General features: G+C 31.4%; 2 protein-coding genes across 15 annotated transcripts in view; one reads left to right on the forward strand and one right to left on the reverse strand.

Annotated features, from left to right (window-relative positions):
• LOC145329995 (uncharacterized) overlaps positions 1-12,661 on the forward strand; it is a 334,647-nt gene that overhangs the window by 166,876 nt on the left and 155,110 nt on the right. The window lies entirely within an intron of this gene.
• Positions 252-12,221, reverse strand: LOC145330787 (uncharacterized). The gene is made up of 23 exons (XM_080175453.1): positions 12,079-12,221; positions 11,575-11,625; positions 11,001-11,121; positions 9,892-9,994; positions 9,309-9,419; positions 8,591-8,633; positions 8,009-8,071; positions 7,588-7,668; positions 6,992-7,143; positions 6,639-6,736; positions 6,212-6,277; positions 5,623-5,706; positions 5,084-5,105; positions 4,461-4,560; positions 3,994-4,120; positions 3,406-3,452; positions 2,934-3,024; positions 2,388-2,467; positions 2,124-2,181; positions 1,680-1,725; positions 1,180-1,255; positions 1,060-1,064; positions 252-285 (listed from the first exon to the last, which is right to left on the reverse strand). The coding sequence occupies exons 3-23, from the start codon at positions 11,119-11,121 to the stop codon at positions 252-254; spliced, it is 1,608 nt and encodes a 535-aa protein (XP_080031579.1). The 5' UTR covers positions 11,575-11,625; positions 12,079-12,221.

Here is a 12,661-nt window from a genome sequence, read left to right on the forward strand (position 1 = left end):
AATGGCAATCAGAGCAATTACAGACTCTCATTTTATAGCCCATACTGGTCCTCTATTTAAAACAATGAAAATTCTACCATTTGAATTGTTAGTGCAATACTTTAGAGTTAAATTCATGTATGAATTTAAACTTAACATAGCCCCTCGCTCATTCTTTAACATGTGGAAAACACGAGGACATATGTCCCAGGGTAATATTAGGCTTAGAAACCAAGAAGATTATAGCATCCCATTTGCCAGATTAAACTTGGTTAACAATCTTCCACTTTGTACTCTTCCAGCCACCTGGAATGCGTTTTTCATTAACAATAGCTTTATAGTGGAACAGGCAACTTCTAGATTTAAATTTTATAAAAAATTGAAAAGAAAGCTTTTAGACAGTATTGTAGTTGCCTGTGAAAGGCTATTGTGTCCCTCCTGTGACCTTAACATTAATCTATGATTGTTCAAGTCAACCTGTAGCTTACCTTTTGATTGCTCAAAATATATACATTTTTTATAATCGCACAGAGACCCCATTTTTTCTACACTTTCCTATCCCCCCCCCCCCCCCCCCCCCTACTTTTCCTAAACATCCTTCCTTGCATATTGCTGTATATAGTGTACATATATTACTTATATAAAAGACCGCCTAAAAAAACATTTAAATCGAAGTCTAAAATTAAAAGGCTGTCAACACCGCCCTCAGGCGTTTTTCAGTCCTTGGATACTTGTATTATATTGTGTTAATCCTATAGTATTCATTGTTTATATAAAAAATAGTTATTAATAAATTATTAATGCAATGTAATTACCATTCATAAACGTTGAATATTAAATGTATATGTTGTTTTGTCCCAATAAATATTTGAATTTGAATTTGAATTTGAAAGTCATGTACTGAACTGTCATCGTCTCCCGGTCATGGCTACATGGGTCTTGTGAGACGTATGTCAAAAAAAACCTGTTTTCTATCCAGGACACCAGTGTGTAGGTAATGTAAAGAATTAACATTTCATTCAACACCAAAATGAGGAAAGAGATGGGTTTAATAATTCTCAGGTTGTTAAATTGTTTTACCTCATCTAAATATAAAAATTATATTTATATGTTAATTTATTTGTTGAGTTTTGCTAGTAGAAACATAAATTTTCTTGATTATTTTAAAAAAAACTGTTTTATTATCAATATTTTCCTAACAGACAGAACTTTGGTTTCATTGTCAGCAAAAACAAGTTGCTTCACCTCTGGATGCTTGGCAGATGATATTACTATTCTAAACAAGTCATAACAATAAGAAATACAAAGAAATCAATATTTATATATTGCTTTGATCATAGACAGCTCTCCGGAGATAGTAAAATGAAACATTAAACGGTTAATCAGAGTTTTGTTGGCCCTAGCGGTCTAAGGACTGGGCCAATAAAAAACAAGTATTTATTCTAGTGGCATTATATACAGTGGTATATATTGATATACATAATAACACACACAAATTTGACAGTGGTTGAACCATGAAAATTATAACTTTGGTGAACATGATGATTTAATTTTTTTTTGTCTTTATCCCCTAAAATGATTGAAAACTGTTTCCAGCATCGTATGTATGATATGGTTTTATAAAATTATCACTAATAAGAAAAAAAATGAATGGGTCTAAATAAAACTCTCTATGATACAATACAATAAATTTACATTACCTTATTCCTAGTTCCCATATGTACAGAAAGTTAGATTCAGCAGTTACTAAAAAAAACCAAGAATTTAACAAAAGGATCTTTTATTCATGTATCTTTAAATGATATATACTACCAAACAGCCTTCCCAATAGCTTATTATTTGACAATATTTGACACAATGTGAACCAGAAATATTCTGGATTTGCCAAGAACCCAAAATGCATATTGATATTAAATAGTAGCACTCATAGATGTATGAAAAAAAAAACAGGATATTCCTGCTTCTTTTCAAGAGACAATGTACGTAAAAAATTAATGGTGGGCAAAGTGAATGTCACCCTTTATAGCTCAAAAATACTCTTTTTGTTACAATTTAATTGCAAAAATATGTAAAAAAAATAATCATCTTTACATGGGATAGTTATCTGTTCCTTGTAGTGATATTGTCTGGCATTGAAATCTTACCTAACAATTTTCCATCTTTAGAAATCAATATTTCTGTAATGACTGCCCCAACAGCATTCTAAAATGTTTTAATATCACAGTTAAAAGTTTGTCTGTATGTTTATCAAACAGTAACAAAGAAAGCTTTTGGACATCTATCTCTAATGTGAGCTAAGATAATATGGGTAGGGGAGGATAACTTCATTTTTTTTATTCATTTCTGAATTATTTATAAAGTTGACTCAAACTCATAAATTCACCGTCAATAAGCATACACTTGATTACCTGAGACAAGGAGTGGGTCAGTTTTCCAGTTCTGAGGTTCCAGATTCCAACAGCGTTTCTGGTCATTGATACTGCTAAACCTGCAGTGATACATGCTCATTATACATTTTCATTTCACCAGTTAAAAATATTTTAAAATGTTTGGTTATTAACGCTTGATTAGACTCGTGTCATATTCTCACACAACCTTCCTTAAGATACACTTTTGTTGTTAGGACTTTAACTAACAAGCAACTGCACCATTGTTTATTTCTTGGCCATGCTCATCAATCAGATTAGAGTGCTATTAATTAGGGAGGCTAAATATGCAAAAACCCATGGCCAGGGTACGTGATGTAATAATTAAGTAGCTTTCACGATAATTGCGAGTCAGCTCTTTGCAAATCTTACCTATCTAAGATTCTCACTTCCAGTATCAAAGTGAATCCTAGAATTAGGGCTACATACTCATACAATTGAACTCGAACTCTTACTTGTAAAGTAACTCTGTGCATAACTATGGAACACTCTATAATTGCCAATCTATCTATCTGTTTAATCACATACCTAGACCTTCAACACTGAGAACCTTTTCAACTTTGTTTTCAAGCTTCTCTATGTGATGAACTGTTCCAGCTATGTTAGACATATTCCAGACCTAGAGATGAAAACAAAACTAAACATCATGCTAGGGAATAACACTGTCATTTTATGTGTTGTTGATTAATTTGTGTTAAGTTTACTTTTTAATTCAGATTTTAATAATGGTAATTATTGATAAAAATCACCATTATTGCATAATTTTGGTGATTGCAATACTCAACCCACCTATAATTATTAAACAATAGTGTTTGTACATTAAACTTACCTGAAGCAACTTATAGTGCCTAATAAAAATGACATCTTACAAATGACCAATGAAAGGCTAGTGTACATTTTACCATTGGTCAATTACAATGCATACTGCCCTAGCATTGGTCATTTGTATTATATTATATGAAGTCATTTCTTCTTAGGCACTATAAGCTGCTTCACTTACCTTAATTGTTCTATCCATAGATGATGTAATACCACAATCAAAAGGACCTATTTACAGTTACATAGAAAATATTAAATTGCTATGCTTGTAAATTTTTCACAAACAATATTATGATTAATTGAATAAGAAATATAATAATGGAGAAATATTACAAATATTACTAAAATAAAAACACTTTTGATTTTAGTTGCTAAGCATAAATAATATATTGAATAAATTGAACAAGATTAGTAAGGTATTGAAGATGTTTTTTCTTAAAAAATAAATTTTAAAATTTTAACTAATAAGAAAGTTTTAGTTATTTATGGATAAACTAAGTTCTATAATCATTATATGAAATATTCACTTAATGGATGTAAGATTTATGTGAATATTTTGAAATTTTCGTCAATAGAGTTTGCTATTTCCCCTGTCATTTATTGGTAAGTTTGTTTATCCAGTAGGAGTGGAGAGATGTTGTAAAGAAAGGGGAGGGAGAAGGTTGTAATCTTAGCCCGCTAGAAAATTCACTTTATCAAAAAACATGAAAAATCTGGTGTAAGATCCAAGTAATAATAAATCCATTATTTACATTATATAAAAACATACCATCAGTGAGAGACGACATATGAATAATTCTTCCATAATGGGCTTTAAAAAATTTGACCAAAGTTTCAGAACTGAGTTCCCAAATAAATATGAACTCTCTTACGCCAGCCAATGCCATAGTTTTTTCCTGAAAATAATCGAAACAATTTATTTATCAGCAGGTATACCCCTAAATGCCTCTACAGGGACTTGAGTAAAGGGGGACAAGTCAACCATAAACTTTACATTTAGTTTGAAAAAATAGAAAAGAATTTTTGGGGGGAGGGTGATTTTTTTTCAATATCGATTTGTTTGGGAGGGTTGAGATACACTACAAATATAGTTACAAACGTTCACTTGAATTTTTAGAAGCTTCACCGAAAATTAAAACTATACCTGTAAAGCAGTCAGAGACATCTTAAGCTACAGAGAGACAGAAAGATATGTAGCAAACATATGGGTCATATGGTCTTATCTACCAAGAATACCTTATTGAGAAGACATGAATTTGATCCAGCAGGACGACTGATAACATTCCTGAATTCTCCAGGTAGGCTCAGGGTGGCCATTGTTGAAATTCCTTTGGGTCTAGGCAACAAAACATAAGCATAGAAGCAACTTTGCAGTTTGCACATGTCCATCCATGCGTATCTCAAAGAAAGCTCAGGGAATTTTTTTCTCTTGTTAATTTACTTAAATTAAAGATCTAAACTGTGAAAACAATATTAGCTGAAAATTTATGATTTTATCTAGCACAACTCTCTAATCGTTTTACTTTATTAATAACTAGCGTCTGCGACCCTAACACCAAGAGACTCTGTACTTGGAAAAAAAGCTGGAAAATAGACTAAAACCATCCCATGATTCAAATTTAAAAATACAAAGGCAAAAGCAATCTCGGGATCCATTTAAGGCACTTAATAAAATGGATACTATTAAAAATTCTGCTTTTATTTTTATAAACATGCAACATAATATGTGTTATTATTTTTAGGAATTATACTTAATTTAGATTAAAATTGTTATTGTTTCGCTAATTTTAAATGTATGCCCTAATAAACTTTCATTATTGTTTATTCACGAAACATAAAAAATTCTTCAAATTTCTTACCCAAGTGGCCATATAAGAAAACCTGAAAGTGTAATTATTAATAGTTTACTGTAACATGAATATAAAGTAACATGGATGACAATATACATAATTAGAGAAGATATTATAAATTGGTAATGCACAAAAAGACAACATGAGTTATAGAGCAACTATAAAGAATTGAAAATAAAATAAATATAAACAAGTAAATTATCCAATGGCTGCTCGTCATTTGTTTCATACACTTAATGCAAATTCCAGTCATCTTGAATATTATCTACAGGGGCTGCTATTCAGCCAAATAATTCCATTCCGAAAATTAAATATTTTGTTGGATTAAAGTTGGAGTAAAACTTGTTTTTAAGTGTAACTGAAAGGGAAGAGGGTAAGAAGGGGAAAAAAAGGGAAGAGGGTTGAGGGGAACTTTTCAGAATTGTTTGTCAGAATCACAATCCTTCTTCCCTGATTGTCTGACGGAAAGTGGGCATGCTACCATTAATGGCAATTCCAAAACTGTAGCATACCCACAACATTTTTTTAAAGTGCAGTGTACTTTTTACCTTCCACAATAGTACCAACCAGATTCTGTTTGTCCCCAGTCATGCTTAGTTGAAACAATTCAGGTGCAGCAGATGATATTTCAGCTGAAATTATTCTAGTTCAATACAAAGCTTTAAAAATTCTCTCAGTTATGAAAACAGTAAGTTCAATATCCTAAAAATTATGTGGTACTAGAGTTAAGCTTTACCGTAAATCAAGGTCCAATAGATTCAGCCTTTTGATAAGTATATCATAAGTTAAGTTGTACTGTAAATAAATATCATGTTAGACGTTAGGCTATAACATAAACCAATTAATATTGACTGGATTAGAATTTGTTCTCATGTATAACATCGATTTTCAGACAATTTTCCATGACTATTGAAAAAAAATTATAATATTAATACCAGTTTTGTATCCCGTATAGACCAAAGGCCTGGGCTATAAGCTGAAAGCTGTCTACAATTTGATGTGATAAATAACTATTTTAAAATCCGAGTGGTAGCATCATCTAATAAAGAAAATCTAACTAACAACATATGTTCCATAGAATCGTGATAGCTTATTAATAGAGAAAAAAATGTCAAATCCCATTTATAAATAACTTACAAAGTTTGGTCCACATTCCTCTCTGAAGACCATGCTTACTAACAGTAAACAGGTTACAGTTCTCATCTGAATAATTACAAAGTCTGATAAATGAAGTGAGGAATACAAAAATATCATGCAGAAAAATACAGTTCTCCTTAAGAATCTAATGTTCAAACGCCATTGCAGACAAACAAAAAAATAGCCGTCTGTTTCTAATAGCAGCCTAGAAAGTAGCAATTCCCCTGTATGACATACACATAGACAGCTTTACTACTATCAATTTAATATTAAATATTAAAACTTTTAGAAAGAGATGTAAATGTCAAATGTGATTTCTAAGATAGGGTGTTTTCCCTATCATATCCAAAGGCAATATTTTTAGTGACAGACAGATAAACAGAAATTGCCCTACTTTATGAAACTATAAATTCAAAAACATTTTTACCTGCAGAAGAAGGGTGGGCAACATACACCCCCTTGAGACCATCTTCATAAACATCAAGGCAGTAGCATTGGTCAGATTTCAGAATATCTGACTTATTTCTAAAAACATTGTATAAAAAAAGAAGTATCTAGTGCAGTTCACGGTAAATTGTACCTGATATCGATTGTCTTAAAAAATCTATGCACTTTAAAGGCGGAACAAATGATTATATGCTCGCAAAAAATTTTTACTGACAAAAGAAGTCATATAAAATCTGTAATTGTCACTACTCATCAATAAATAATGGACAGTTGTCTCGTAGTGCACAATAAGTTGTTACGTTTTTATTTATAATTAGTTTTGAAATGGAGAACCTGTTTTGGCTATGAAGAATCTCGATCCTCCTGTCCAGAAACTCTTCATCCCCTGACCAGAAGACAGCAATGTAGTGGTCAATGTCAAGAAAGATCATGTCCAAAATGGTAGGCAGGGCCACGTTGAAATATTCTTCTTCTGCTAGGTCTCCCTGGATGGATTGATGGCCATTAGACAGAACATATATAGAAAGATAGATAGATTATCTCTTACGAGCAATGTTGCGGTTCATGACACTGTAACGTCAGGTTCAACAACCAACAACAATTTCTCCTTTTTTTGTCTATGTTGAGTAATACCAAAAATAAAACCAATTCTTGCAAGACCCTAGTCTGGAAGTCCCGACTTTAAGTTTTATTGATTGGGGCCTGTTTTAGACCAAGGCATGTCGTGCTTCTGATATAGCATTTTTAAGGTCCTTATGAACGGCGCAGTGATGAGCCAAGATTCGAACCTATCACCCATCCAATAATCAGCAGATGCGCTACATGTTAAACCACGGACGCGGATTAGGATAGATATACATACATATAGACTCACTTTATGCTCACTTTGTTACGAACAAGTAACCATTATCCTTGTTCACATATCTTACCTTGAGACTAAACCTCCTCCAATAATGGCTGTTATAGACCACGACACTATGGTCAACCACATCAAGGCCAACTATGTCATCCTTAGAAAATAAACATAAAAAAATCCGTCAAAATAAAATTGTTAAATTTCTACTTGAAGTCTAACTTAACAGAAATCTTAAGGAAAACCCAGATATCTTAAGGAATAAGGCAAAGTTTTTTACACTCCAAGTTTAGGATAAACAAAATTACACTTTAAAAAGATCAAAATAATCGGAGGAAAAGTTTAGATACTGCTAGTTTGTTACACACAATCAAGAGTTTGTAAAAAGTTTTAAAATAATTAATGAGATTATAAATCTTTTGGACCATTATAATTTACAATCCAATATCCCTCCCTCCATTAAATTGAAAAACTAATTTAACAAGAAAATTCTAAACCTGAGGTAGTAGAGGATTTTCAATGATCTTGCACTGCCCCAACATAACATCTAACATTATAACCTTAAAAAAGGCATCTGTTAGCTTTTATATCCTTTTACATCATAACAAATCGGTTAATTGAAATGTAATACAATACAAAACACCAAGGATTACAACAACCATAAAGGTGAAACCCCAAAAAAAGAATATCAACACCTGTAGAATGTAGAATTAACAATTCATTAATTTGCCAAAAACATAATATTCGTCTGCTAGACATTCCTTTTGAATTGGTCGGATTAATGTGTCTAAATTGATCATCAATGATAATCAACTATTTAATAGTTATTTCTTGCATCGTATTATAAACAGCTTTCCGCGGATATAGAATGTACAATTATAAGATTAAAACTAGTTTTTTTAGCCCTGAGGTGCCAAAGGCACTGGCTAAAAAACTGGTTTTAATCTTATGATTGTACATTTTTATATTCGTAGAAAGCTGGATATGATACAATGCTAGACATAGTTCTTTTGTATGGATGAAAACCGGTTCCTATCCACCAAATTCGAATGAATACGAGAAAACTAATTAATAGTTACCTGATTGATACTTGTGAAAGCAGCTGCATGTCTGTTGTCCTTACTAAAAATGATTATTTTGTAAATCTGTAAAATTTATATGACCACAAATTCCCTAAGAGGACAATGAATAAAAGGTTTTGATATATAAATAATATTTAGAAACGATAAACGTTAATTAAAAACAGTTATTTACATAAAAATAACCTTAATCAAGCTTAAACATTTATTTTTGAAAAATCAGATTCATGTTTTTAACAGTAACAATAAAGAATAGTTAAGTCAAGTATAAAAATAATAGGAAGAAGAAAGCCAAATGAGCAAATGATCATAATTTAGAGCTTAGGTCTGCTCTATACAATATATAATTGTTAAGTTGATTACTAGGTGTATAATTGGCAATTTTTTTCTTGAATACAGTTTCACTAATGGATGTAGAATATACTTGGATATTATAACTGGGAAAAATTGTCGTCAATTTAGGTTGCTGACCTCCACATCATTTATTTGGAAGTGCGTTCATCCAATTGTAATGGAGGGTGGGGTAGAGGGAGTGGATGGAAAATAGCTTGCTACAAGTTTTACTTTATTATAGTACGTGATATTCTGGTGTGAGAACCAAGTAATAATAAATCCATTTAATTTTGACACCAATAAAATAATTACTATATGCTGCCAAATTCACAGTAGTCTTGACAAAAATACCCCTGATATTTGAGCACACCGCACTGCAACCTACCTGAGGCTAAGTCCCAGCATAAGACCCTCGATGTGTGGATCCACATCTCTGCACACCTCACTAGTTGCTAGGTCCCATGTCAGAAATTTATTTGATACAGAAATAACATATCTGAATTTATAACAAAAATTATATTAAAGCTTCTATTACTGTTTCTTCTTTACAAAAAAATGTAATATAAAATTATGCTAAGCTGCTTTCTCTTGGAGTTTCACTCTCCTCTGGCAAATTAAATGCAGTAAAGACTAAATGTTTAAGAAGCGAACAAGTTGTATAATTTACTTTGTATCAACATCAGTCCGTTTGGTCGCTACTTATGATACACAGCTGAAATTTTCGGGCATGATTCTCTAAAACAATCAGCATCAAATAAATAATTTTATTTGTACGTCAGTCTGTCGCTCAAGCTACAAAAGACATGATTATCATTTTTTAAAGGCTTCGTTATTATGATAAGAATTATTGCAAATATTTTTTTCTCATGACAACTTCACAGTTGCTCTTTAACTCTCTTTGTACGTTTGTCACTACATAATATGGTCTTTGCTTGCTTAAGGATGTTGTCATCCCTGTTTTTCTGTACCTACAATCCGAGGTGAGAGAGTATCCAAAGATGGCGAACTGATGTCCCTCCAGAGAAAATTTCATAGGTCCTCCAGGTGACAGCAGGCAGTGTCGCACTGGAACTAAATCATTTATTTGTACTTTTTATCAGTATTACAGTTGAAAATGCTTATAATTTAAAATTATAGAAAGTTTTTTTGTTCAATGTACAATGCAATGTTCTAAATGCTTGATATAATTTATACAGTGTGTTTTTTTTATAAGAACTTTTTTGAAAGCAATTTTACCCCAGTTATAGTTATCAGAATTTAATGATTAATGGCTTATTTTCTTCGTTTTTTAAGGCAATTAATAGAACACCAAAAAATATTTCAGTTTTTATCTAAAAAGTACAGTAAAATTTAAAATTCAAAACTTAGGTGTCAACGTCTAAAAATGGTTTTAGCGCATTTTTCTTATGCTCAAATATTCAACCTTTTGCAAGAATGGCTGCTAAACACTTGAAAGTTGAAATATAGAGCTAAAAATGTATACAGATACTATTAGGGACATGTACTAGAACATATCAAAGTTTGAAGGTCATATCTCAACCAAAGAGGGAGTACTGGCCCCCTAAAGTCGACTACAGAAAATCCAATTTTTTTCTTGCAAAGGGTAGAAGATTTAGGCATAAGAAAAATGCGCTAAAACTATTTTTAGATGTTGACACCTAAGTTTTGAATTTTAGATTTTACTGTACTTTTTAGATAAAAACTGAAATATTTTTTTGGTGTTCTATTAATTGCTTTCAAAAAAGTTCTCATAAAAAAAAACACACTGTATTATTATTAATATGTCTCTAATTACAGTTTTTATTAGCTAAAGTTACTAATTATCATTATTCTTGATGGAGGGCGGAGACATTCATTGAAATTAAACTTAAAAACTTTTACTGAATATAGATTATTTAGTTCACAAATATTATTGTTCAAACGTTTTAACCTATAATTTAAATCTAAAGAATATTGCATTATTATTACGGATGAATCAATTTATCATCCATTGTCTTATCCCTAAACATATATAGAATCCCGAACATAGATATATCCGTGGTGAATCGTAAGTCAAATGACAGAAAATTTAACATACCTAAAGCATTATGTGGAGGGCTGAATTTGTCACACTGTGCTATCAGTTTCTTTATGTTGGGAAAATTCCAAACCTCAGGGAGAAGGCGACCAATCAGCTGATTTGCTAAATTATCCGGCATCTAAATAAGAACAATCTTATTTTTTATTTGCAAACAAGACAGATTTTTTAGCACTAGGCCAACGATCTAACAATTATGATGGAAAAAAATATAAAATGGATGTAGAATATTCGTGGATATTATGGAAAAGTTGTCAAAAATATAGCTTGCTAATATAGAACTCATTCAATTGTCAGAACGTTCATTCAGTAGGAGAAGAAGCGGGGCAAGGTCAACTTATTTAATTCAATTTTAAAATTTGTCGCCAAAAAAAGAACCAACCACGTTTCTTCTTGTTCAAATACCGTAATAGTAATGGATGTTTTTTAAAAAAATCCACGTGAATGGTTCATTTTAGCGGCAAACTATAAATTACTGTTGGAAATTCAAAGTCGTGCCTTCCTTTCGGACAACTGTATATATAAAGATAAAAGATGCGAACAAAAAAATATTTCAAAAAAAATAAAGCATTACCTTTGAAAGTATATTTCCTCCAAGTTTTAGAGCATCAGCCACTAACAATACCTATTCAATATATATTTATCGAATTATACAAATATAATAGGTCAATAATAAGAAAAATATGTTTCTTACAGTCTGATTCGAGCCGCAGCCGCGTGGCTACATGTGTAGCTAAAACAATAAATATTGGGACTAAGGTGGCATAAGAATAAGTTGAGGTTATGGATTAAAAAAAAAAAAATGTATCTTATGGTATACAGGGATTCTAAAGGATATGACAATGGACGATACATTGATGTTCATCCTTAATCATTACAAAAAAAAATACCTCTGACATTATGCGTTGAATTATAGTATGCATTTAGTCAAAATTAAGGACAGCTCGACCTAACAAGCACATTTGACTGAAGGCTTCACCCATTTTTTCGGTATATTGCAAAATAAATGGCACTCTTTTCAATTTCTAAACTTGCGAAATACTTTTTTTGCTATTTTCCAGATAACCAATTTTTTTACCTGTTTCTTGTCAGTTTCATCTGTTAGATTATCAAGAGTTTCCTTAATAGAAAAAAAAAGTTTATTATTTTTTGGTTCTGATCAATTGATCATTTATTATCATAATTAGCCCTTTAGAAATGTTTGCTTTTATAAACCTTTCAATGAGGACAAGGCAAAACTGTAGTTTCTTTCAGAGTCCCAAGTTTAGAAACAAATTAAAAATAATGGGGTAGGTGATATACGTCTTTTTATGCACCGCAGAGACTAGACATAGAGGAATAACTACACCCATTCCCCAGTTTAAAAAAATGGTGGGTGGGTTCATGGATCAAGAGATATTTTGAGAAAAAAATCAATACTTTTTTTCTTTCTGATATCAAGCAGAAGGGTTTGCATACACAGATATTAAAAGAATAACCTGAAAATCATGGAGAACAAAATCAAGAGGAAATGCTGATAATTTGCCATGCAACCAATGATAGTTAAACAGGGCTTCTTCAAACAAATCCTAGATATAAGTATAGATAGATAGCTAGTTATATAGAAGATGGATGAATAGATAGGAAGATAAATAGATATATTGATAAATAGATATACAGAT

This window comes from Acartia tonsa, chromosome 10, assembly GCF_053477335.1.
Source record: "Acartia tonsa isolate MP-2025a chromosome 10, ASM5347733v1, whole genome shotgun sequence".
Classification (NCBI taxonomy): domain Eukaryota; kingdom Metazoa; phylum Arthropoda; class Copepoda; order Calanoida; family Acartiidae; genus Acartia; species Acartia tonsa.